Source organism: Miniopterus natalensis, chromosome 11 (assembly GCF_054644295.1).
Source record: "Miniopterus natalensis isolate mMinNat1 chromosome 11, mMinNat1.hap1, whole genome shotgun sequence".
Classification (NCBI taxonomy): domain Eukaryota; kingdom Metazoa; phylum Chordata; class Mammalia; order Chiroptera; family Miniopteridae; genus Miniopterus; species Miniopterus natalensis.
In genome coordinates this window covers 50,791,608-50,817,971 of record NC_142091.1, presented here as the reverse complement: position 1 = coordinate 50,817,971, position 26,364 = coordinate 50,791,608, and the positions used below count along the sequence as shown (strand labels likewise).

General features: G+C 34.2%; 1 protein-coding gene across 2 annotated transcripts in view; it reads left to right on the top strand.

Annotated features, from left to right (window-relative positions):
* The window catches only part of PIK3C2A (phosphatidylinositol-4-phosphate 3-kinase catalytic subunit type 2 alpha), an 80,864-nt gene that overhangs the window by 36,153 nt on the left and 18,347 nt on the right, over nucleotides 1-26,364 (top strand). For both annotated transcript variants that reach the window (XM_016225162.2, XM_016225161.2), the window contains exons 5-22: nucleotides 765-885; nucleotides 1,775-1,886; nucleotides 3,078-3,157; nucleotides 3,281-3,344; nucleotides 7,376-7,519; nucleotides 9,023-9,065; nucleotides 9,150-9,360; nucleotides 11,664-11,786; nucleotides 12,843-13,010; nucleotides 16,990-17,101; nucleotides 17,750-17,895; nucleotides 19,414-19,602; nucleotides 20,086-20,179; nucleotides 20,667-20,761; nucleotides 21,117-21,297; nucleotides 23,032-23,136; nucleotides 24,217-24,309; nucleotides 25,728-25,857. In XM_016225162.2, the coding sequence (XP_016080648.2) occupies nucleotides 765-885; nucleotides 1,775-1,886; nucleotides 3,078-3,157; nucleotides 3,281-3,344; nucleotides 7,376-7,519; nucleotides 9,023-9,065; nucleotides 9,150-9,360; nucleotides 11,664-11,786; nucleotides 12,843-13,010; nucleotides 16,990-17,101; nucleotides 17,750-17,895; nucleotides 19,414-19,602; nucleotides 20,086-20,179; nucleotides 20,667-20,761; nucleotides 21,117-21,297; nucleotides 23,032-23,136; nucleotides 24,217-24,309; nucleotides 25,728-25,857 (2,211 nt within the window). The remainder of the gene's footprint in view (nucleotides 1-764; nucleotides 886-1,774; nucleotides 1,887-3,077; nucleotides 3,158-3,280; nucleotides 3,345-7,375; nucleotides 7,520-9,022; nucleotides 9,066-9,149; nucleotides 9,361-11,663; nucleotides 11,787-12,842; nucleotides 13,011-16,989; nucleotides 17,102-17,749; nucleotides 17,896-19,413; nucleotides 19,603-20,085; nucleotides 20,180-20,666; nucleotides 20,762-21,116; nucleotides 21,298-23,031; nucleotides 23,137-24,216; nucleotides 24,310-25,727; nucleotides 25,858-26,364) is intronic.

The following is a 26,364-nucleotide window of genomic DNA, read 5'->3' as shown; positions in this document are numbered from 1 at the left end:
ATGTAACTATTTTAGATAGAGGTTTTTGTGGCCTTTTCTGCCAAGCTATTAATTTTCATGAAGTTTGAATGTAATTTAGTGTCTTCTGTATTGAACATAGGAGCTTGAAGTATAGAAATAGGTTACTTTACAGGTTACCTGAGTTTTTAATGTGTTGTAATCTTATTATCCAGCTATTGCCCAGAATGATAATTGAACAATACTTTCTATTTGTTAGATTTTTATTTTTTATCAGAAGATTTACGAAGCAAATGTCAAACATTTAAAATGGTGATTCCTTTTCTTTATAATATGGTTTAAATCATTGTTTGCTAGATATTGCAAAATACTACCCTTTATAGAATTGTCTGTAATAGGGATGTAGCTTTCTTAGCTTACATCTGCCCTGCCTAATATAGTAATCACTAGCCACATGTGACTGTTGAGCACTTGAAATGTGATTAATATAGATTGAGATGTGCTGTAAGTATAAAATACACACTGGATTTGAAGAGAATGTAAGATCTCTCATCAGGAATTTTAAAATCCTGATTATATGTTGAAATAGTGTTTTAGATATATTAGGTTAAGTAAAACATTAAACTTAGCTTCACCTGTTTATTTTTATTTTTTTCATTGTGGCTAGTAGGAAATTTTAAATTATACATGTGACCTGCATATTTTTATTGAATAGTGCTGTCTTACATTATAAGAAATACAATCGGAATAAATGTATACTGAAAGTTAAATAAGCAAAATGAAAATGATGACTAACTTTTTTACAGTGAGTTCTACTGTAGAAATCATTATAATGCAAGCCCTTTGCTGGGTACATGATGACTTGAATGAAGTAGATGTTGGCAGCTATGTTTTGAAAGTTTGTGGTCAAGAGGAAGTGCTGCAGAAGTAAGTTTATTCATTTAACTACTGAGCAACATCATTGGAAATTACATTTTTAACAGCTTAAATTAGAAAAATTTCAAATTCAATTTGTAATAGTAAAAATATATTGGGTCCTACTGAGTTGATTTATTGTATCAATAAACTTGTATCGAGATATACTTTGTCTAAGAAATCATGTCTAAGACAGTGGAGGGATTTCAGAGATAATTAAGACATGGTATTTCTCTTAAAAAGCTTAATCTCAGCCCTGGCTGGGTAGCCTAGTTCGTTAGAGTGTCAGCCTAATGTGCCAAGGTTGTGGGTTCAATCCCTGGTCAGGGCACATACAAGAGTCAACCAATGAATGCATAAATAAGCAGAACAATAAATCTATGCTTCCCCACCAAAGTCAATTTTTAAAAAAGCTTATAGTCTCAGATGGGAAGAGTGGTGGGCAATTAGTTGATAAGTGAATTTAATGTGTGTGTTTTTTCTTTCTGCAAAGGGTCACATCATTATAGACTATATTTTCCTTTTGTAGCATGTACTGTTTATACACAGTGGTCAACTGTACTTTCTTTTTAGTTACCTGAAATAATCATACAACTTTCTGAACAGGTAGTTATTGCATCCGGCAATTAGTCTAGTTACTTATATTATAGATTTCATTCTCTGAGGCCACTAAAGATGTCCTGTCCCTATTTTTCTTCTTCATCTTCTTTCTTCTTTGCTTTGATTCTTCTCATGTAGAAATTCCTCTACTTAAATGCTCACACTTGGTTAAAAAACTATCTCCTGTATTTTACCATTTTCTTCAATTTCTGATGCAAATACAATTTATATTTTACTCTCACCTCTATAATTTCTAGTTTGAAGAAAATAACAATGATGAATAATTAATATATTTTAACAGTAGTCATTGCCTTGGAAGTCATGAACATATTCAAAACTGTCGAAAATGGGACACAGAGATTAAACTACAACTTTTGACCTTAAGCACAATGTGTCAAAATCTAGCCCGAACCGTAAGTATTTACCTTATAACTGAATTGCACTTGGTTAAATCTGATTAATTCTGCTAGTGAGCCAATGTGCAGTTTGTATATTCTCCAAGATTTCTGAGTTGGACTGGAAATGGTTAACTCTTTATCTCAACAGGAATGTTTTCAGCAGAAGCTTGGAGATTTTTAATCTTGGATGTTTAGGTAGCATACCGCTCAGAGCTGGAGACCTATTTGAAAATCAAAATGTAGGGATTAAAAACTTGTGTGTAATAGTTTTACACAAGAATGAAAACATTAGGGTTTTGTCAAGGAAAAATGAGGAAAAAGGAAAGATTTTGAATACTAAATATGGTTTTGGGGAGTGGGGAAATCCATATTGACCTTTGCAACAAACTGAGAAAAATAGATTATTTTTCACCTAATGAAAACTAATTCTTTGTTTTTAAAGTACAGTACTTTCTTTGAAGGTTTAAGCAAAATAGCATGCAGGAAATGAGGCCATTTTATTACTGTATATACACTTGATGAATTCTAATCTCTAGGGGGAATTATTCTTCATTTGGTAGAATTTGGGGTGGGAATATATAGTCATTTCTACTTTCTCTTTTCTTTATTTTCTTAAATTCTGCTGCTGTGTTCGGTAGAATTTATTTCAATTGGGTGGAAACATTCACAAAATTCAGGACATTTTAGCAATCATTAGTAATTGCTCTTTTCAGTTTCTTAAGGAATGATATTCTTGAGTATATTTGCATAATAAGGACTTATGATAGGAGAGACCAGCACTTCATTTATTGGGGGTACGGTGGAGGGAAACTTGATTATTATTAGGGAAAAAATGCAGAAATCAAATGATCTCTTTCTCATCTGGCTCCCACCCCACCTTCATTGGCTGTCAGCCATCTTTAAAAGTATTTTTAGCTTCCTAGTCTCTCTGTATAGAACAGAAGTAGTTGTTGCGTTGGGAGCTATTTATCAGAAACTAGACTTAAAAGAATTTGTGTTTATCCACTTATAAAACAAATTTTCAGAATACTGATTCACTTTTTTGGAGTCAATTTAATTCTGATAATATTTTATCCTCAATTCTAAAAAAATCACTTTAGTTTTAAGACTTTATCATACACTCAACCATATTTAATTTGGCAATAGAAAGATCAAAGAATGGATTTGATTTTTTGGTAAACATTTGTGTATGTATGTTTTTTTAAGGCAGAAGATGATGAAACACCTGTGGATTTAAACAAACACCTGCATCAAATAGAAAAACCTTATAAAGAAGTCATAACAAGGTGTGGCATCTAAAGCATTACTTGCAGGTTTTCAAACTTTGCTTTTGGATGTGAATACATTTTGGTAAAGCAATAATTTTTGTACATCCTTCAGCCACAATAACTAACTGTTCTTTATTTCAGACATCCTATTGAAGAACTTTTAGATTCTTATCACAACCAAGTGGAGCTGGCTCTTCGAATTGAAGTACGTACGTCTTAATTCACATTTTGGCATGATGACTTCAAGATTCTTGTCTCTGTTCTCTTTTAAATACTAGTGTTGGCATTGTATAAAATGTTTACAAAGGACTACTTAAACTATATTTTTGATTTTGATGTTTGATGACTTGTTTTCTGACCCAACTTATTAACAAAAGTTGTCGATAATGCTGAGTTAACGTGTCTACTATTACTTCAGCTTTATTACTAAGAGGAACATTCAGTTCAATTTAAAAAAGCATTTATTGAATCCTTACTATATGTTAGTTATTGGAGTTATGAAAATGAATGACCTTGCCCCCATCTACCAGGATTTGAATTAGTGATGGGGTATTTAAACAAAATTTTAACATTAAATGTAAACTAGAGGGTATGCATTGAGGTTCTTTGGGAGATCCAACAAGGACACGTCTCTCAACTTAAGGTACAAGGAAGGCTTCTAAGAAGGAATGTTGCCTGAGCCACCTCTTGAACAGTATGAGTTAGCTAGAAGAAGGTAGTTGGGAAGGGCATGTGAACAAAACCAGGTATTAATACATGGGTTAGAAGTATAAGCACTTAAGTAGTAGAGTACCAAGTGTGAAGTGAAGGTTGGGAGGTGATGTTGGGGAAAGCTGGACACAAATAGAGAGGTTTACTTTACCCTCTCTTTCAGAGGACCATATCCAGCCCACCTTCTGTTCTAGTAAATAACATTTTTTTGGAACACAACCATACCCATTTGTTTATAAAATTTTCTATGGTTGCATTTGTGCTCTTAATACTAGAGTTCAGTAGTTAGGGCAGAGCCTGTATGTCCTGCAAAACCTAAACTATTTACTGTTTGCCATTTTACAGAAAAAGTTTGCTGATCCCAGCTCTAGCCATTTAAAGTGTTTTAGCTGAGAGTGGGAAGTGGGGTGTGGTGTGGTGTGTGACATGGTGAGTCCTGAGCTCTGAAATCAGTCTGGCTGTACTGGGAAGTTAGGGTTAGGGTTGTCAAGATTGGTTTTAGGAATACTACTTAGGGAAGTTTTTTTGTATAGTAATCCAAGTGAAAGAAAATGACTGTGGTGAAGGTTGAAAAGGAGGGAACTGATTAACAATACTTAGGAGATAAAATTGGTAAGATTTTAATAGGTAATGAGATGTAAGAAGAAATAGTGTAGGATGACTTCCCTATTTCTAGCTAGTAGTACATTCTTACCAGCATATACACATCTTCATTTATTCAGTAAATGTTTACTGAGTGTCTCCTCATTGTGAGGCACTCTTGTAGGTGCTAAGGATACGGGAGTGAACAAAAGAAATTAATCCTTGCCCTTAGTTTAATTCTAGTTGGAGGAGACAGACAATAAAATACATCAACAAAATATATGTGCTATCAGGTGGTAAGTGCTATAGAGAACAATAAAGGAGAGAGTAATGGTGCAGTTTCAAATACGGTAACCAGAGAAAGCCTCATTGAGAAGATGAATTTGAGTATAAAACTGAAGGAGGAGAGAAAGAAGTTACTGGTTATCTGGGGGAGGAGTGTGCTTGGTATATTTGTAGCTGGAATAGAACCAGGGAGGAAGGCAAGAGTGGAAACAAATAAATTAGAATGTTTTGCTAGCCTTAGGAGAGATGATGTTCGCTTGGACCAGGGTAATTATGGTAGCAATAGTGAGAAGGGATTGAATTCTGTGATCTATTTTCAAGTTTATGCTAGGATGATTTACCGATAGGTTGGATGTGGAACATGAGAGAGAGAGAGACTCCCAAGATTTTCTGCCAGAACATTTGGAACTTTGGAATTGCCTTTTAGTGAGATGTGGAAATTTGTATGAAGAGCAAGTTGGGGGAAAGATCTGGTACTCAATTTTGGACATTGTTTGTTTGTTTTTTAAATATATCTTTATTGATTTCAGAGAAAGGAAGGGAGAGGGAGGGAGAGAGAGAGACAGAAACATCAATGATGAGAGAGTCACTGATCGGCTGCCTCCTGTCAGATGGTGGGTGTGAGGGCTGGAACCAAAGGAGATTGTGATCAGGGTGTATGACATTGTAGATGAAATTTTGATAGGGTACAGTTTTGGGGTTGAAGATACTGTGAGTTTTCTACACAGACATTTATGTAACTGAGGGTTATTAGTAAATGCAGGGTAGAAAGTCAGATAAATATTCAGAGCGAAAATGTGGCATGCATTGGGGGAAGTGACCACAGCAGTGGCAAGACAGATCACTCAGGGGCCAAATCAGGGGACAGAAACTATAATAGTTATTTGTACAGGGAAATTTAAAGAATTGTTAATTAGTAAAAGGTAATTAATTACTACAGGGGGTTAAAGAGGACTCTAAGGCATATAATTGGCATGCCATATCTAGGCTGTTGTATGTTTTTGTGAATAAAGTTTTGTTGGAAGGCAGCCGTGCTCATTCATTTAGGAATTATCCATGTCTGTTTTTATGCCCTAATAGCAGAGTTGAATTGTGTCAGAGACTATATGGCCCACAGAGCCTAAAACATTTACTGTCTGGCCTTAAAAATATGTTTGCCAGCCCTGTTTGAAGGGGTCCAGAAGTAACAGGTGCAAAAAAAGCTATCACCTCTAGCCTGAGAAACAGTGGATAGTGAAGGAACAAGAACTTACTGATAGAGCCTCTTCCCCACCCCATAATTTATGGCTGTCACAGGAACACACAAGTTGCCTATGGCAAAGAAACTTGCCAGAGCTGTCAGATTGGGAGAACATGGCATGAGGGTGCGGCTGGTGCTGGTCTTGGAGGGCCACTGGGCTACCACCCCGAATTTAAAAATGGAGGTCTGGAACCCTGATGAGAGTTACCTTCATGCTGCTATTGCCTTCGCGTGCCCCTTTGGTGCCCTCTATTGACAAATCCTAACATTGTTCCAGCTGGGAAAGGAGAAAGGGTCTAGCTCCAGTATCACAAAATAGAGCAAAGAGGGTAGATTTGAAACTGATAACACAATAATTTGATAATTGGCACATAAAAAATGGTGAAGAATAGTATAGGAGGATGGCATGTGCCTCAAAACTGGAAAGCTTTTGCATGAAGGTGGAGGAGTAAAAGTAAGCAGAAATATAAGTAAGCAAAAATGGGGAGCTAGATAATAGAACTACTTCAGGCCCTGAGAACTGCAGAGTAATTGGGTATTCGATAAAATGAGGTGGTTTCATTTAAGCATGAAGGTGAAGGGAACATTCAGTTTATGGTAGCCAAGCTTCAAGGGTGGAAAAATTTAAATTTTTAAGGGTTGGTACAGTACTGAGTTTCAGCCCATTCTAACAGTACTTGGCATGTAAGTTTGGCATAAATGTTTGATGAGTTAATGCATTATATAAGAATGTTTCTTAATGAGGTGTATACTTTAAAATGATGATGGGAGCATAGAGAAGTATTTTTAAATCCTTCTCATTAGGTAAATGATTTTATTACATATTTGTACATGTATACTTTTGAATCATGGCGAAATGAACTGTACTTGAATAGTTCATAGGGATTGTGCTTGAGGTTTTTTCATTGGACAGAACTTTAAAAATGATGGTTGTATAAATGCAAATGATGCTTAAAAGTTGGCTCATTTCTAGTAACTGTTGCCCAGTGTTACTAAGATGTAACCAACCTCTAAATAACTTGGTTTTTGATACTCAGTTTTTGCAAGACTTAGAGAAGGGTTGATGTTTTTAATGTGGAGATTAGTCCCAAATGAGAATAAAAAAGGTAACTCTTTTTTTGTGATTTAGTAATTTGTAAGTAATTTGTTGTTATTTCTGATTCTAATTACGAAATTAATGGCATTTACATATAAGTAATTGTGTTAGGCAAGGTGAAAATTAACCAGGCCTGCTTTTTTCTACTTTAAAGTAAACTATATAATTGAAATGCTGTCTCGTTTCTTTCCTTTTTCATCACAAAAGAGTAAAGGATATCTTTTCTTAGGTACATCTGAAATGTCTAGTTTCTGACTTCATGTCTGAAATTGATCCTTTAAATTCCACATTCTTATGTTTATTTTACTTTTTATTTTTAAAGAACCAGCACCGAGCAGTAGATCAAGTAATTAGAGCGGTAAGAAAAATCTGTAGTGCTTTAGATGGTGTAGAGACTCCTGCCATTACAGAATCAGTAAAGAAGCTAAAGAGAGCAGTTAATCTTCCAAGGAGTAAAAGTGCTGATGTGAGTATTTTTTAGTAATTAGCATTTTATTGCATGCAGATAGGTACTTACGTGACCATCTGTCACTAAGACTGGCAGATTTTTGCTTCTTCTGGACAAAATGTTGCTTTACTCTTGAGTTGATTGGGTGACTTACGTGGTAAGGTGGGACATTCTTGAGAGGAAATGGTCTGCCTTGGGAGAGCGTTTTGAGAGTTGACATTGAATAGGTGGATACCAGACTGTGCACCTTTTTTATGTGGAGCAGGAACTCTGGCATAAATGAGTTGGTTGTCTTGAATGGCCTGGGTGGTAGTAGGTGCCATTTCTCCCTCTGACCGGATGTCCGTGACTGCCAGTAGGGGGAGCCCTGTTTTGAATTCTACCTCCTCGTTGGGAAGAACCAAATGCCTCAGTGATAGTGACTGCCTCAGCAGAAACCAGGTTAGGAGCCCTCTTGATAGCATACTGTTATTCGTAAAAGCTCTCCCAGGGTAGTTCATGGGTATTTAATTAATTCTGTTCATCGGGATGTTCATAGCTCTTACTGGAAGGATGAGAGAAAGTAGATTGCAAGACATGATAAATTTAAAGTTATGTTGATGGTATGCCCTTCAACAGATATATAGGAGATAGCACAATCCATTTATTCTCAGAGAGCCTATCCATATGGTGTACAGAAATTTGGGTCTTTTTTCTTATTATGTGCTTGTTTTAAAAAATTAAAAAATATATATGAAATCACTTGGAAGTAATTAACTACCATGGTCCTAATGTTTGAGGTTTCTATTCATTATATTAATTTGCTGGATAAAGGAGCAAAGAGTAGGAGGAGAGCTCAATTTAAATCATTATAAGAGCTGTTATGAGGTACTAAATGGTTATAGAGTTCTAGTTTCTTTAAGGCTATTCTTATCATGCTAATAGTAGAGCAACTAATGGGAAACAAAGTACTATATTAGAAAATCACTTGGAATTTCAACTTTTAATTTAGTTTAATGAGGCAGATTTTGTTGAGTCTGTATATTTTGTTTTTCTTTTTTCTTTTTTTAAATATATCTTTATTGATTTCAGAGAGAGGAAAGGAGAGGGAGAGAGAGAGATAGAAGCATCAGTGATGAGAGTCATTGATCAAGCCCTCAACCGGGCATGTGCCATGACTGGGAATCGAACCCCAATCACCTGGATCCTAGGTCGACACTCAACCACTGAGCCACGCCCGGCAGGGCGAGTCTGTATATTTTGTAGTAATTTTCAGTTACTCTATGATTTCTTTTTTTATTGAATTTATTGGAGTGACATTGGTTAATAAAATTGTACTATAATTTTCTTGATACTAAAAATCCTCTGTTATTTGGGTGGGTTTTTTTACTTTTTTATTGTTTTATTCTGCAGACACTTTTGGGAGGTTTCCCCTGGGAAGGATTTCTTTGATAGAGCATTTAATTAATGTATTGAAGTGAAAGGTAAACATTTTATGTTATGTTGTAGGCAATTTTTTGACTAATTTGTATGTGTATGCAGGTTACTTCTGGAAAGGGAGAGACTAGCAAGAGTCCCACTAGGGGTATGTATGTCTTTAAGTTTTTTAAATTTTAGCAATAATTATTGCTTTTTCAGAGAATTGTATTAACAGTTTCTTTACATCTAGGCTCACTGAATCCTGAAAATCCTCTTCAAGTAAGCATGGACCAGTTAACTGTAGCAGTTTATGATCTTCTGAGACTCCATGGAAATTCTGGTAGGAGTCCTGCAGACTGTGCCCAAAGTAACAGGAACATCAAGGAAGCATGGACCACAACAGAACAGCTCCAGTTTACTATTTTTGCTGCACATGGAATTTCAAGTAACTGGGTATCAAAGTAAGTAACTATTTAAAAGAAAATATGTACAGCTTTACCTAGAACTTATTCTAATCTCATAAAATGTCAGCATCCTGTTGTCTTGGTATTTATGTGGATGGAAAAAGAAACACCAGATACCTGTGTGGATTTCATAAAAATTACAGAGACTTTTAAAGCCATTCCAGTAAATACCACTCTCACTACATGCAAAAAAGGCAGGAAAATATGTTTAAACTTACAAGGGCAAATGTTGATTAATAAATCAATTTATGACTGCTATTCTTTTGCCTTTCCTTTAGAACCAGGGTAATTTGAAACAGTGTAATGGGATATCCCTCCCCCTTTTTTTTCTCTTTTTCTTTTTAGTAGTTTACAGATTGCTAGGCTTTGAAGTCTGCAAGAGCAGATTTCTTCTGTAATTTTTTTTTTATCCTCACCGGAGGACATATTCATTGATTTTTTTTTTTTTTTTTAGAAGGAGGGGAAGGGAGAGAAAAAAAAAATTGATGTGAAGAGAAAGATTGATGGGTTGCCTCCCATATGTTCTCTGTCTGCAGATTGAACCCAGGACCCAGGTGTGTGCTCTCACACCTGGGAATTGAACCTTCAACCTTTTGGTGTGCAGGCTAGGGCTCTTTCATAATTTATAATGCTAGTTTTTCCTTTTTGATTTTTTGTCAATGCCATAAAGTTTGTCAACTTCAACTTATTAGCAAATGACTAATATAAACTGAAAAGTCTGAATTGAATATTTAAAATTAAATAGCTTCATAATAGCATAGCTTAATGCTATGAAATAAGGTAAAGCCTAGAAAAGAGATACCACACATAAATTCTGCTTAAATTGAGCTTTATATAAAATAAAAACAAACATAAAAAATAACATAGTGAGTTGAATGGTATATCAATTCAGTCTGTGAGCAGTGTTCTTCGTGCTACTAGAGATTTAGCAGTAAAAAGGCAGGAAAACTCTGCCCTCTTGGAACTTGCATTTAAACGGGTATTGCTGCTTTCTGAAGGTATTTTATTCTTTTAACTAGTTACAGGGATAATATAGGGACACTAATAAGGAGAACAAATACTTAGTAGAAGACAATACAGAAAACTACAGTAATAATTAAGATAAAAGTAAAGGTAATAAAATGCTGAAATGAAGAGGGGCAAATGGGCATGGCTCAGCAGTTGAGCGTTGACCTAAGATCCAGGTGATCAGCGTTCGATTCCCGGTCAGGGCACATGCCCAGGTTGCGGGCTCGATCAATGACTCTCTTATCATTGATGTTTCTATCTCTCTCTCTCCCTCTCCTTTCCTCTCTCTGAAATCAATAAAGATATATTTTTTTTAAAAAAAGAGGGGCAAATGGAATGAGGTTGAGATAAGCAATCAGATAATTAGGTAGGGGTGTTTTGTTAACCAGATTCGATTTAAAAAATATTTATAGCCCTGACCAGCATGGCTCAGTTGATTGAGCGTCGTCACATGCACTGAGAGGTCACTGGTTCAATTCCTGGACAGGGCATATGAACAGGTTTCTTGCTCCATCCCCAGTAGGGTGCATGCTGTAGGTAGCCAGTCACTGTTTCTCTCTCATCGATGTTTCTCTCTTTCTCCCTCTAAAATCAATAAAAACTATCTTTAAAAATATATGTTTATAATAAATTGTGTAATAAACAAAGTGGTTAATGTGTAAGCCTAGCAGTAAGTTAGAATGCTAGTACAATACCGTTTTATTGAAACTTGGACTTCTGTCCTACAAGATTGCCTGATTGTATCTTAACCAGCTCTGTACTTGGTAACAATTAGGAACTAAATTGTTGCTACCTGATGCAAGAACATAACAGGTTCTGTCCCCATGGATGGAAGCCTCCTAATAAAGATGGACTCAGTGCAAGTCAGACCAATGCACTATTCATATGCTTGACTGACTATTTCATTGGCTTAGCAAAGGAAAATGACATCCAGCAATGATAATGTTTGGCTCTGTCTTCCTAGAATTTACCTAGAAATAAAGAATTACTCAGTGTCATTCAACTAAAATCTAAAACTTAAAACTGAGCACAAAATTTAGATAAATTCTCCAGCTGTTATCATTTTTCCCCCTTAAACTGGCATGTTCCCTTCTGTATTCTCTTTTGCTATACTTCTTTTCTACTTTACAGAATTTGCAGTAGACAGATGTTTTTTTATAAGTTCAAATGAATGGTGACCAAATTATTTCAGATAATAGTCACTTTTAGGAAGGATGGCTAAAGATACATATTTGTATTAGTTAACTAATTTGTATTACTAAATTAAATTAAACTCTTTTTTTTTCCCTCAGTTATGAAAAATACTACTTGATATGTTCCCTTTCTCACAATGGAAAGGATCTTTTTAAACCTATTCAGTCAAAGAAGGTTGGCACTTATAAGAATTTCTTCTATCTTATTAAGTGGGATGAACTGTAAGTAAAATTTCTGGCTTTTTTTTTTCTTTAGTATGTCCTATTTACTTTTTTCCCATGTATGCATCCTAGTTTTTATTTTTATTACAATTTCCATTAAAATCTGTTAAGTTCTTATTGACATCTTAAGGTATCTTCTAGATATGATTCTATAGAACAGACTGAAACTCTGATTTAAAAGTCTGAAATATTCTTTTTAACCTACATATTGTTAAAAGCAGAAATATGCTATTCTTCCTAGACTTTGTCAAGTTAAAAATATAAATTTATGAATAATTCTAGAAAGGTAGTATGTTATAACATTGCTTAGTTCAGTGTTATTCTATAACTGTATATATGAAGTCTAGTTTTTGGTTAACAGATAAAAATAAAATTATCTTGAATTCATGTACAAGATGATATTTGCACTCTTAATATTTTTTAAATATTGTATTTAAACTAAGGGAGTGCTTTCATTACTTAGGCAGATAGGCCATTACTTTTCTGCATTTATTAAATGGTTTCCTAGTCTTTTATTTTTTAAAACTATAAAAATAACACGTTTATGAAACTAATCACATAAAACAAAATTCATATAGGGTAAAAAGTATCACTTTCTTTTCAGCACTTAACCATCTCATGGCTCCTCAGAGTGACCACTACTGACTTTATGTGTCCTTTGTGACTTAAAAAAAAAAATAGTAAACATATACATATGTCTGTGTATATATGTGCACATATATATATCCCAAATCAGAAATACTCATAAGCATTTATCTACTTTTTCCTAAAGGAAATAAAATGACTTACTATTATTTTGCCTAGAAATTAGCATTGCAAGTCTTGAGTAATGGTGCTAACAGTTTTTTCAAGAAATGTTATATATTTGAAATTTTAATAAAATTTAAGATTTTTATAATACATGTTAGCCAATCTTACTACTTAAGTAAAGGGGACTCAGGATTAAAGATTATTTGATAAGTCAAATAAAATACCTAAAATTGTCAGTTTCATTAAAGGGTTAATCTTCATATGTGATCTAATTTGTTTTTCTATTAATACCTTTTTCCCCCATAGAATTATTTTTCCCATCCAGATATCACAATTGCCATTAGAATCACTTCTTCACCTTACTCTTTTTGGAATTTTAAATCAGAGCAGTGGAAGTTCCCCTGATTCTAATAAGCAGAGAAAGGGGCCAGAAGCTTTAGGCAAAGTTTCTTTGCCTCTTTTTGATTTTAAACGGTAAGTGTTACTGAGTTGTGATAGTGAGTTACTGTGGACACATCTAACCTCAGAATTGCCTAGAGAACAGGGTGGGGAATAATGACAATCATGAGATAAGGAGCTGCTCAATTTTTTCAATGTGAGAGAACATCATTTCAGAGACCCAGATCAGAGGAAGCCAAAGTTATTCTGCTATAGTTTGAACATATCTATATGGCCATTCAAAGGATTGTTTGCCACTCACTATTTCAGGAGAAAAGCAGCAATCAGTTCACTGTCATTTTATGCAAGCACTGTATTATTGACATAATATTTACGGTCTTTTAGGTGACCTTGATATTACTAAAACAGTTCCATTTTTTTTCTTCTCATCCCTATTCCATACTTCTCAAGTTCCAGAGAGGTTACAACTGAACATTATTCCCTCCTCCTTACCCGACTACCTGACTGATCTACCCTTACTGCTGTGGGCCCCTGGCCTTTAATCTCCAAAGATTCTACATGAGTACAAAAACTTAATGATCCTTAGGGATAAAGAAATTCCTTTCAAGCTTCATGTCTACTAACAGTCAGTAGGATAGTATAATCTACCTGACCGTTCAACTGACAACTTGAATTATGTTTTAAGTAATAATATGTTCCATGAAACCATCAAGAGTCTTCCTAAATGAAAAAAATTAATTGAATGAGGTTTGATATGTTTTATACAATACATAAGAACATTTTGGAGAGTGATAATGCATGTTAGCATATTAAAGTACATATCTCTAAAGTTTTGCAGTCAGGAAGCCTATTGTGTTTAATGACAATATTCTGTAATAAACCCATAGCTTTTACTGTGTGCTAGATATTATTAATCTGAGTGCTGTATACATATCCTTATATTCCTCACAGCAACCCTGTGAAGGTAGATGGTGTTATTATCCCTTGCTTGTTACAGAGACCTTAAGTGACTTGCCCTACTTCACTTAGCTAATAAGTGGTAGAATTTTTTTCTTTTAGGTGAAGGACATAACATTCAGAATTTAAGAGAGTAAGGTGATGTTAGACAAATAGTTGGCACTCAACACTACTGTTAATAAAACAGTGAGCAGATAGCATTAAATTTGAGACTTTGCCAAGCAGTGCAGTCAATCTAGGTAATGTTAGTATTTAACATTTAAAAAATACTCAAAAATTAGAGGGAAGATGATTTTACATTAACACATATACAGAAACAAAGTGTCAATTATTTAGTTCAGTTAATGTGCTATAGTATGGTAATCAGAAATCCTGGTCTTGAAATTCTTTTTAAAGTAATTTATGTTAAGGTACAACTTGGCATACAACCTGAGGAAGTCACTGTCATGGAAGCCAAATGACATAGAGGCATTTCAGTCAGCCTCAGTAACAAATGACTTCCTAATTCATTTTTTTTTTTTTTTTTAAATATATCTTCATTGATTTCAGAGAGAGGAAAGGAGAGGGAGAGAGACAGAAACATCAATGATGAGAGAGGCATTGATCGAGCCCACAACCCGGGTATGTGCCCTGACCAGGAATCGAACCCCGATCACCTGGATCCCAGGTCGACGCTCAACCACTGAGCCACGCCCGGCTGGGCCTTAATTCATTTTTAAGTGAAGAGAATCAAGCCTTTAACTTGCCTTTCTTTTACAATTGTATCTCAGGCTTACCAAATAATTGATGTGAGAACATGCTTTATAGAAGAATTTCAGCTAATAAATGCAGAACAAATGATAGAATATCATAATTTTGCAAGTCCTACTGAAATAATTTAAGTCAGGGTTAGATTTAGGCCAGGGTTTCTCAGTCTTGGCACTATTGATATTTTGGGCCAGATAATTGTTTGTTGTGGGAGATTGTCCTGTGCGTTGTAGGATGTTTGGCAGCATCCCTGGCTTCTATCCACTAGATGCCAGTAGCGCCTCAATTGCCAACGAAAAATGTCTCCAGGCATTGCCAAATGTCTACTGGGGGCAAAATCACTCTTGATTGACAACCATTGATTTAAGCAGTGATTATCAATGCCTGCTTAAAACCATTAAGTGATTAGCTTTTCTGGAACTTTATAATGGATGGTTTAGACTGAAAGCATCTAAATAAACTGATTATATTAACACCACAGAAAGAGAGAGAGACCAAACATGTGTGCCTCTTTTCTTAGGCAATAGAAAGTAGTATACAATACCACCTATAGAATATTAAGTATTCTTGCCGGGTAACTACACCCGAATCAGATCAAGCCTCTAACTACTACTTTACTGCAGAAAAAAATATAAGTGATAAAGGGTCATGCTAAATGACCAGAGTAATGCAATTAGTAAAATCCAGGATAAGGAAAATTCTCAGTACAAAAGACCTGGTTTCTTCAACAAAGGGCAGGGGGAAAAGATAGGAAGAATGTATAGATTAAAATTTTTTCTGTAAAGAGGACCAGATAGAAGTAGTTTAGGCTTTGCAAGTCATATGGTCTCTGTCACAAAGGCAAAAGTAGTGATAGTATGTAAATGAATGTTTAGCTTTGTTATAATAAAAGTTTATTTACAAAACCAGGTGATAGGCTGGAGTTTTATTGACACTTGAGTTAAAAGATACCTAGAAAGACAAATCAACCAAATGTAAGTGTTGGGCCTTGCTTGGATCTTTATTCAAACAAACCAACTATAAAAAGAACTTAGAGACAATTGGGGAAATTCAAATACTGACTAGATAGCTAGTTATTTAAAGTAGTTATTGTGTTAATTATTATAAGAGTGGTAATGGTATTGTACTTATTTTAAAATAAAACTCTTTACCATTTTGAGATATATAAAAGTATCTACAGATGAAATAATGTGATAGGAATTTACCTTAATCTAGTTGAGGGTGCGAGTGGTTCTAAAAGAGACAGAATATAATGTGTTAAAGATTTAATGGCTGTTAACCTTTAGGAGAAAGCATTAGGACTAGAGTCTAGCTTTGGAAAGGATATTTGCTATTTTAATAAGATGAACAAAGTTTAATGAAGTTTATAGTTTTCTGCTTTTATATTTATATCTCATGTTAGTTTTCCGCTATTTCTATTGTATAAAAATATGCTGGTATCTTTATTGATAAATATTTTTAATTTAAGCCTGGTCAGGCACGGCTTAGCGGTTAAGTGTCGACCTGGGATCCAGGCGATCGGGGTTTGATTCCCGGCCGGGGCGCATGCCCAGGTTGTGGGCTTGATCAATGACTTTCTCATCATTGATGTTTCTGTCTCTCTGTCCCCCTCTCCTTCCCTCTCTCTAAAATCAATAAAGATATATTTAAATATATATATTTCTTATATAAGTAGTCCATGAACTGGTTGTCTTGGGCAAATGTCAGCATTCTACAACCTTACTGCCTGGTTTTTATAAATACAGAAATTTTTATAAATACGGAAATACACACATATTTATTTATGTATTGTTCATGGCTACTTTTGCTCTGTAATAGCAGAGTTGAGTCTCTGCAACAAAGATTGTATGGCCCAGAAAGTCCAAAATATTTACTGGCTGGCCCTTTAGAGATAGTTTGCTGACCCCTGGTCCAGGACACTGATAAAACTTCTCAAGTGATTGGTACTATCCTAAAGTAGGACATATGTTTTTGGCATATGTTTTTGTTCTTATGGTAAAAGTCAGGGAGCAGTTCTATAATCCAAATTTCCTTTGTAGATGATCTTCAAAGACTGTCCTTTACCTTCCTGTTTATGGAAGTTGTTTTGGGGACAGTATATTCTCAACCCCATTCCTCTTTAGATATGTTTCTTTATTCTCTCTTCCAACTACCACACTTATATTACCTAAATATTAGTACACTTTGGAGAGCCACTCCCCTGATACATTTTAAAAGATGACATTCTTTTTATATAGAGGATGCTTCATAAATGTTTGAATATTAACATTTCAAATTCATTACCATGTGTTGTGAGTTTCGAATTAATTTTTAAAATGCAAACCACAGTATTCTTTTTTACATTGTGAAGGTTTTTAACATGTGGAACTAAGCTTCTGTATCTTTGGACTTCATCACATATAACTCCTGTTCCTGGATCAATCCCCAAAAAAGGATATGTGATGGAAAGAATAGTGTTACAGGTAATTGTACTTCTTTTTTTAAAATCCTCACCCATGGATATGTTTATTGATTTTAGAAGGTAATGCTACTTCTCGACATGTGGAGAAGTTTAAATATTAAAAAAAGTGTATATTTACTGCCTGGCCCATGTGGGTCGGTGGTTGAGCATTGACCCATGAACCAGGAGGTCACTGTTTGATTCCCCAGTCAGGGTACATACCTGAGTTTTGGGCTCCATCCCCAGTAGAGGGTGTGCAGGAGGCAGCCGATTGATGATTTTCTCTCATCATTAATGTTTCTTTCTCTCCCTTCCTGTCTCTGAAATCAGTAAAAACATTTAAAGTGTATGTATACCATGGTTTGGGTTGTTATTAAAGAAGCCTAATCACTTGTGTTTCAACTTCAGGATCTATTTTAAATTTAAATGTCAATCATCCATTTCCTATATCTGAGAAACAGTAAAATATGCCCTTATACCCATCCCAAGCAATATATATGCTACTGAGAATTACCAACAATGCTAGTCACTTTCAGCAAAGGGACATTAATTTAATATACAATCTGAAATTCACCCTGATGGCTAAGAAAAAACAATTTTTTCAGATACAAAGAAGTTAACGTAAGTATATGGCCTATTCATATTGATCAACTCCTGTTAAATTTTTAAGGTTGATTTTCCTTCTCCAACATTTGATATCATTTATACCACACCTCAAGTTGACAGAAGTATCATACAGCAACACAACTTAGAAACACTGGGAAATGATATAAAAGGGAAACTTCTTGATATTCTTCACAAAGACTCATCACTTGGGTATGCTCCTTTGATTCTGTTTTGCCTGGTTATATCTTACAATGTAAAGGTCAAGCTAATGGTTTATTAAATGCCCTGATTTAGTTTATGATTTAGCAATGTTTTTGGTGTAGAAAGTTTTCTATATCTGTTTTTAATTATATAAAAACACTATATGACTACATAGAAGTTCAGAAATTTGTACAGGTCAAACTTTTTACGTGATCAAAAGATAACACATTGGGAACTATATTTACAGTAAATAGCAGTAGATTAATTTTCTTAATGTATAAAGAACCTTTCTATATCAGTAGAAAAACCAACAACCTCAGCAGTAAATTAGACAAAGAATATTAATAGGTAATTCTTTAGAAAAGAAATACAATGTCTTTTAAACATCTGAAAAGATGTCACCTCTCAGTAATCAAGGAAATGTAAATTAATGCAAGATACCATTTCACACACATCAGATTGTTGAAAATTAAAATGTCTCATCATAGAAAGTATTGGTGAGGATACAGAAAAATGGAGATTATACTGTTGGAAAAACTCTAAAAAGCTTTTGGAGAGCAGTTTGGCAAAACCTATAAAGGTCACAATGTGCATAGTCTGTGACCTAGCAATTCCACTTCCAGTTAGTTAAATATCTCAGAGGAAAGAAACCCTTTAGTGTTTGCTTACGGAGACAAGAATGCTCATTGCAGTATGTATTTGAATTATTGTAAAACTGATAGGGAATGTGCATCACTGGAGGTTAAATTTATGGTACGTTTATCCAAAAGAGTGCCATGTAACTGTTAAAAATGAAGTTATAGCTATGTACTAATATGTCAGATACGTTAAATGTAGTGTGCTACCATTAAAGGTATATACTTCTATAAAAATGGACCCTGGAAGAATATGCAAGTGTAGGCAGAAGGGAGACGCCCTGTGTACTTTTTTCCAATATTTGGAATTTTTTCAGTGTTCCACATAAGAGGAATACATTTCAGTGCATGTATTATATACACAAAAGGGTGGGTAGTAATATCGTGAAATCTTTCATTCACATAAACATTTGTCATTAAGATTAAATTAGAATCTCAAAACAAATACTTTCTCATTTTAAATATTCCTCAGTTGAGCTATGTAATCATCCAAAATTTAGGAGCATTTGTGTGTTATATGACATTTTATTTTACTTGTATAAAATGGATAAAATCCTTGCTCATGGGGTGGATTTTTCTTATTCAACTCCTATTTCTAGTGCCTGGCATTTGGTTAGATCTCAATAAATTTTTATTGTACTGAATTACCCTTCATTTTAATAACTAAGAATCTTTTATCAAGGCAAAATGATTTCTTTGTATTCCCCAAATTAGGGTAAATTAGTGGTGTTTGCTGTACGTTGCATTTTTCTATTCCAAATTAGCATTAATGATTCTAACCAAGAAGTGGCTAGCCTAAAATGAATAAATTTCTTCTTTGTATTTTTTAATCATTGAGAGTATAACTGTTGTTATATCATTGAGAAGTAATTTAGTTCCGTTATATATGCAGACTTTCTAAAGAAGACAAAGCCTTTTTGTGGGAGAAACGTTATTATTGCCTCGAACACCCAAATTGTCTTCCTAAAATACTAGCAAGTGCCCCAAACTGGAAATGGGTTAATCTTGCCAAAATTTACTCATTGCTTCAGCAGTGGACTCCATTACACCCATTGACTGCATTGGAGCTTCTTGATTCAAAGTAAGTCAACTAACTGAATTTATTTACTCTGTTTTATTATTGTTAATTTTTTCAGTAAGTTATTATGTTGCCAGAGTACTTCCCTTTGTTTTAACATGAAAGTAATTCAATACAATATAGGTGTCTAAATGTGTATTCTACTAACATGCCTTTTCATTGAGGCTATTAAAAGGGCATGTCATATTTAAAACAAACCCAAAGAGAATTAGGTTGTAAATTTTGAATAACTTGTTATATTTTTATGATGTGGGACAAAATTAATTTTCATAAGCTTGAAGTTTCTAAACCAGTCCCCTAATAGAATTTGTATAGCGTGGTAAGATTTTCTTCCTTAAAAAAAAAAAGAATGAACACATTGCTTTTTGAATAAAGAGCTGTTGGAGCATGTGTTTTCAGGAATAGATTGAGATTGAGTTTTCAGGAAATAAAGCTTTATTAGAAAGAAGTCACCGTCAAATCTTGATCTTTGTGATGTTCTTCTAGATTTGCTGATCAGGAAGTGAGGTCCCAAGCTGTGACCTGGATCGAGGCTATTAGTGATGACGAATTGACAGATCTTCTTCCACAGTTTGTACAGGTGAGTTTTTTACTTGGTTACCTACTCTCTACCCAGTTTTTATGAGTAGGGAATTTGCTGAGGGATTCCGCTCTCTGTTTTAATGAAAAGTGCTTCGGTAGTGTGGGAATGTTGAGGTGCATTGCATTTGGATTTAGTGTAAATTTTGTTTCTACTTTTGTCAGCTGCCCCACTTGAATATTATTATATATGTATGTACCTGGATTTTTAATTCTTTGACTTTTTAAATTCTTAGAACAAACCAGACTTGAGTTTTTTTTTTTCTTTCTTTACTGGCCATTTAACATAGCTAATGAAAGTTATTCCCAGGTCTATACTTTTCTACTTGATTTTGTTAATTTAGCCTAAGTTAATTTATCTGTTTCATTTTTATCAGTATCATCTTTCATAAAGAGTAAGCTTTATATAATTTCATTTTTGATAATTTTATCCTAACAGTATAATACGGGTTTGACCACTAGTAATAATTATTTTCCTTTATGTGTAGGCTTTGAAATATGAAATTTATTTGAACAGTTCATTAGTGCGATTCCTTCTGTCCAGGGCATTGGGAAATATACAGATAGCACACAATTTATATTGGTAAGATTTAAATTTTCTTCAGTACTTTTTTTCCATCCCTAGTATTTATATAGATGACATACTCTGAAAGTCTAAATGGTGTGCCCGGATCACTTACTGTGGATACCAGTTGTTTTATAAAGGCATTATTATAAAGAAGCTAAATTTTTATGTCCTTAGAAATAAAACAATAAAAATAACAAACTATTGCAAAGATATTTGGCATGTTAGAGCTCTGTGTTAATGAATGAATTTTTATTTGCTTATCTGGCTTAAAATAAATCTCTGAATACCTAAAATTGAACTTGTTGAATTGGTTTTTGAGAGATGTTCATCCAGTTTTCAGAAGTGGTTAACAAATATTTTGCTCTGTTAGGCTCCTCAAGGATGCCCTACATGATGCACAGTTTGGTGCCAGATATGAACATGTTTTGGGTGCTCTCCTCTCAGTAGGAGGAAAAGGACTCAGAGAAGAACTCTTGAAGCAGACAAAACTTGTTCAGCTTTTAGGAGGAGTAGCAGAAAAAGTAAAGCAGGCTAGTGGATCAACCAGACAGGTATGTACCCGCAAGAGGGACCATAAATATTTTGATATTAAAGTATCTTTACAGTGCTGACAAGCGAAGTTGTTATTCTTTGTCAATAAACATTCAATAGAACTCTACACCTATGCTATTTGGGGCAGATGAGTTTAAGATCTTTAGGATAAGATTTTATAACCTAACTCAGAAAATCAGTGCTTTTTAATTCCTATGCTTATTCCTTTCTGATTAAAATTGTTCTCTTGAGGTTTTGTGGGGTTTTTTCTTTTTTTCTTCATTATTTTGCTTTTTAACTTTGTGATGGTAAAAATAATCAAACGATGACTGGATGCCAATGTTTAAAAAAATCCTAATAATGAAAGAGTTTATAGAATAAAAAAATTAAGACTTTTTCAGATTTATTTTCTCCATGTAGGTATCTATTGTTCAATTTAAGACTTTACATATATATACATTTAGTATATATAAAAAATTTTGGAGTTTGAAACGCTTGTATATATTATTGTTGAGGTGAATTTTGTACAACATAAAATTGACCATTTAACCATTTTAAAGTGTATAATTCATTGGCTTTTAGTACATTCACAGTGTTGTACATTCATCACCACAGTCTAATTCCATAACATTTTCATGTACTTACTAACCACTCACTCTTCATATGGCATGAGATAAGGGTCCAACTTCATTCTTTTACATATGGTTATACAGTTGTCCCAGCACCATTTGTTAAGAAGACTATTCTTTTTTATTAAGTAAACTCAGCACACTTGTTGAAAATCAGTTGACCATAGATAAGCGAATTTATTTCTGGACTCTCAATTCTGGTCCATTATCTTTATGCCATACTATTTTCATTACTGTAGCTTTGTCGTAAGTTTTGAAATTGGGAAATATGAGTTCTCCAGCTTTGTTCTTTTTCAAGATTGTTTTAGCGATTTGGAAGTCTGTAGCACTTCTATATGAATTTTAGGATCAGCTTGTATATTTCTGCAAGAAGACAGTTGGAATTTTCATAAGGATTGTGCTGAATCTGTAGATTGATTTGGGAAATACTGCAGTCTTAATAAGTTGCAATTCATGAACATGGGATGTCTTTCCATTTATTTAGATCTTTAATTTCTTTCAGCAATTACACTTTTTTTGCAAATTGCTTTTTTTACTTGATCTTGGAAAATTCATGTCAGTACATATATAGCTATACTTCATGTTTCTTAATGTGTACATAATATTACAAGATAATTGTAGCATAAATTATGAGCCATTAATTACCTCCATGTAGATGTTTTACATACTTTTCTTAAACAGTCCTGCAATGAACTTTAGTGTATAAGTTTTTGCCCTTTTGCTAGTATTTCTTTGTAGGATATTCTTACAGGTGAAAGTAGTTAAGAACTATGTACATTTTTAGAAATACTAGCTTGTTAGATTGCTGTACCCAGAAAATTTACACACACACACACACACACAGACATAGCCATATATGTGCAGGTATATACCTCCCTCCCCAGAAATAGATTATGAAAGTATGTCTTTCCAACCCTGTTGCCAGCAGGATATTATCTTAAATTTTTCATCTTATGTTTTTAGCCTTTGCCCATTCTAATTTTATTTGTATAGTAAAAATTAACTCTCTTTAGCATCGTTTGACAGCTGGGCATTTTAAAAATTGGGTCTGCATCATAATTTTGTTGTCTTAAAAATAGGTCTTCATTTTCATTATGTACTTACAGTATCAATCTCTTTTCCTAGGTTGTCCTCCAAAGGAGTATGGAACGAGTACAGTCCTTTATTCTAAGAAATAAATGTCGTCTCCCTCTTAATCCAAGTCTTGTGGCAAAAGATTTAAATATTAAGGTGATAAATAAAATACTTATAAGTTTTATTACATTTCAAAATAATGTATAGGAAGAAGAGAAATGGGCAGGTATGCGTAAAGCAAATGAGGATAAAGCCTTTATAGGTTGGTTGTAAAAGCATTTGTGGGTGTCTGGTATAAGATCCACATTTATCTCAGTACATTGTTACTAATCACCATTCCTGAAAGAAAAACAGTGTAAAATTATTTACTACCTCAAATTAAATTATTTTTTACTGTGATATAAAAGTTACATGAGAGGCATATGTTGTAACTCCAGTGGTAAAACTCCCCACTCATAGATAGGCATTTTTTTCCCCTTTCTTGTGAGTATCCACATAAACTCTTCCTGGGTTTATAGCACTTTTATTTATTTATATTTAACATATGTTTTTATTGATTTTAGAGAGAGAGGAAGTGAGAAAGAGAAACATCAATGGGCTGCCTCCTGCACACCCCCTACGGGGATAGAGCCCAGAAGTCCGGCATGTGCCCTGACCAGGAATCAAACCAGAGACCTCTCAGAGCACAGGATGATGCTCAACTACCTTAACCACACTGGCAAGAGCTCGTAGCACTTTTTATTTTATTTATTTACTTATTTATTTTTGTTAATCCTCACCTGAGGATATTTTGAGAGAGTGGAAGGGGAGCGGGGAGGGAGGGAGAGAGAGAGAGCAACGTGAGAGAGAAAATGATCAGTTGCCTTCCGCACTTACCCGACTGGGGATCAAATTTGCAACCTAGGTATGTGCCCTGACTGGGAATCGATTCCGCAACCTTTTAGTGTACCAACTGAGCTCTTGGCCAGGGCTGACTCAAGCTTTTAAGATTTTGCTTCTCTGCCCAAAGAGTAGTAGATGATATTTTATTCATATATGCTGTCTTTAAATTTCAAAAAGTATTTTTATATACCTCTTTTCTGCCTGATTATCTAAAAAGCAGTGTTCCTGTGTTACTTCATTTGTCATAATTCAGAGAAGTAAAAAGAGAAATGCCTAGGACAAAAAACAAAACAAAACACCTTAAACCCATTTTTATTTCAGTATTAAATTTCTAATACTGTGTTATATTTGCAGTCATGCTCCTTCTTCAGTTCTAATGCTGTGCCCCTAAAGGTCGCAATGGTGAATGCTGATCCAATGGGGGAAGAAATTAATGTCATGTTTAAGGTGAGCAAAATAAGATTATTTTTAAATGGTAATTTAAAAATTCTTTTATCAAATTCCATTTCCAAAATTACAAAAGTAATTTTATTTAATATTTAATTAAATTGAATAATTATGTGAAAGGTTATCACTGACATAAACTGTTCCCAAACAGATTTGGGAGTAAATGCAACTATGGTCTAGAGTTACTTCCATGCTGGTTGAACATATCCTAACTCCAGGCAGTGCTTTTCACGCAGACTATGTGAATGATACCCCCTAGAGTTGTGCAGTAGTGTAAAGCTGCAAAACCATGAACAATGGAGCTGGTTTTTGGAAACATATAACTTACCTGTGGAAGCAGCAGGAGTGGGGTATTACTGCATAATCTATTATCAGTCAAATTTCTTCATAATTAGTATATTTTGAATAAAGAATGGAGAGTTTTAGTTAATTTAGTGAGTTTGATTAGTGGAGGTTCATAAAGATAGATTCTCTTGAACCTCCTTTGATATATATAGCAACTTTCCAAATGTCAGATCTGGTTTTGGACTCTGTCTTATTTCATTAATGTATTTGCCTTTTCCTAAAATTGTGCCATCTGAATACAGAAATTTTATATGCTAATCTCAAAAATATATTCATCATTATGTGTTTTTAAGTTATTGTGTCCAGTATAAAAAAGAAAATGAAAACTTGATGTGATTCCAGTTAGAGTTAATTTATTTTGGGAGGGTTAACTATTTTATTTAAAGTAAACTATTTTGAGATAATTATAGATTCATAGTTTATTATAAGAAATTATACTGAGATCCTGTGTACCTTTTACCCAGTTTCCTCCAATCATGACATCTTGCAAAAGTTGTACAATATCACAATCAGGATATTGGCATTGATAGTCAGGATATGGAATATTTAGATCATCACAAAGGTCCCTCATATTATGCTTTTAAAAAATTGAATATAATTCACAAGCCATAAAATCCAACCTTTTATTTTTTAGTTTTTTTAAATCCTCACCCGAGGATATTTTTTCCATTGCTTTTCAGAGAGAGTGGAAGGGGGAGAGAGAGATAGAAACATCGATGTGAAAGAGACACGTCAATTGGTTGCCTCCCACTTGCTCACCTACCGGGGCCGGGGAATGAGCCTGCAACCAAGGTGTGCTTTTGGCCAGAATCAGACCTGGCTCACCTTCAGTCCGTGGGCTAATGTTCTAACCACTGAGCCAAACTGGCTAGGGCTAAAACCCAACCTTTTAAAGTGTACAGTTCAGGAAACAGACATGAAGAGGTTAAGTAAATGTCTCTAGAATGCTGCAGAAAAATGAAAAGGCAGTTCTCTTAATTTCATTCTTCATCTTTTCACTATTCTCATACTCATATATAGTATATAAGTCTTTTGGAAAGGTACAAGTTTCATTTTGTTTTCCTGATTTTAAGGTTGGTGAAGATCTTCGGCAGGATATGTTAGCTTTACAGATGATAAAGATTATGGACAAAATCTGGCTTAAAGAAGGACTGGATCTCAGGATGGTGATTTTCAGATGTCTCTCAACTGGCAGAGATCGAGGTAAACTTGTTAGCTGTGTCTTGGTGTTTTTTTGTTTTCTTCATGAACTTAGCTCAGTGTAACTGCCCTGAGGATCTTGATGCTGATACACTATGATCTCAGTTATTTCTTATTTAATTTAATGTTGCTTTATTGATTCATTTGCTCATGATTAAATAACTCAATGAGCTGCCCTATTAAATGTTTTGCAGTAACCAGAGAGAGGTGTTTATTAATTTACCCAACAAGGACCTTATGGTCTTTAGCTTTTGACTTATAATTAAGGCCATCTCTAAGACAAACCAACTTTGATTTCATTACTACAGAATGAAATAATGGTTACACAGTTTTTTTTATTAAGAACAAACTTCATCTTATTATTTATTGAATCCTTTTTTCCTTTCCACATATGTTAAGTGTGAATAATAGTAGTACTACACTCATAGAAACATTGTGACAATTGAGATAATGAATGTAAAATGCCTTACTATCTGATACATATGAGATGCTCAGTGAATCACAACCATT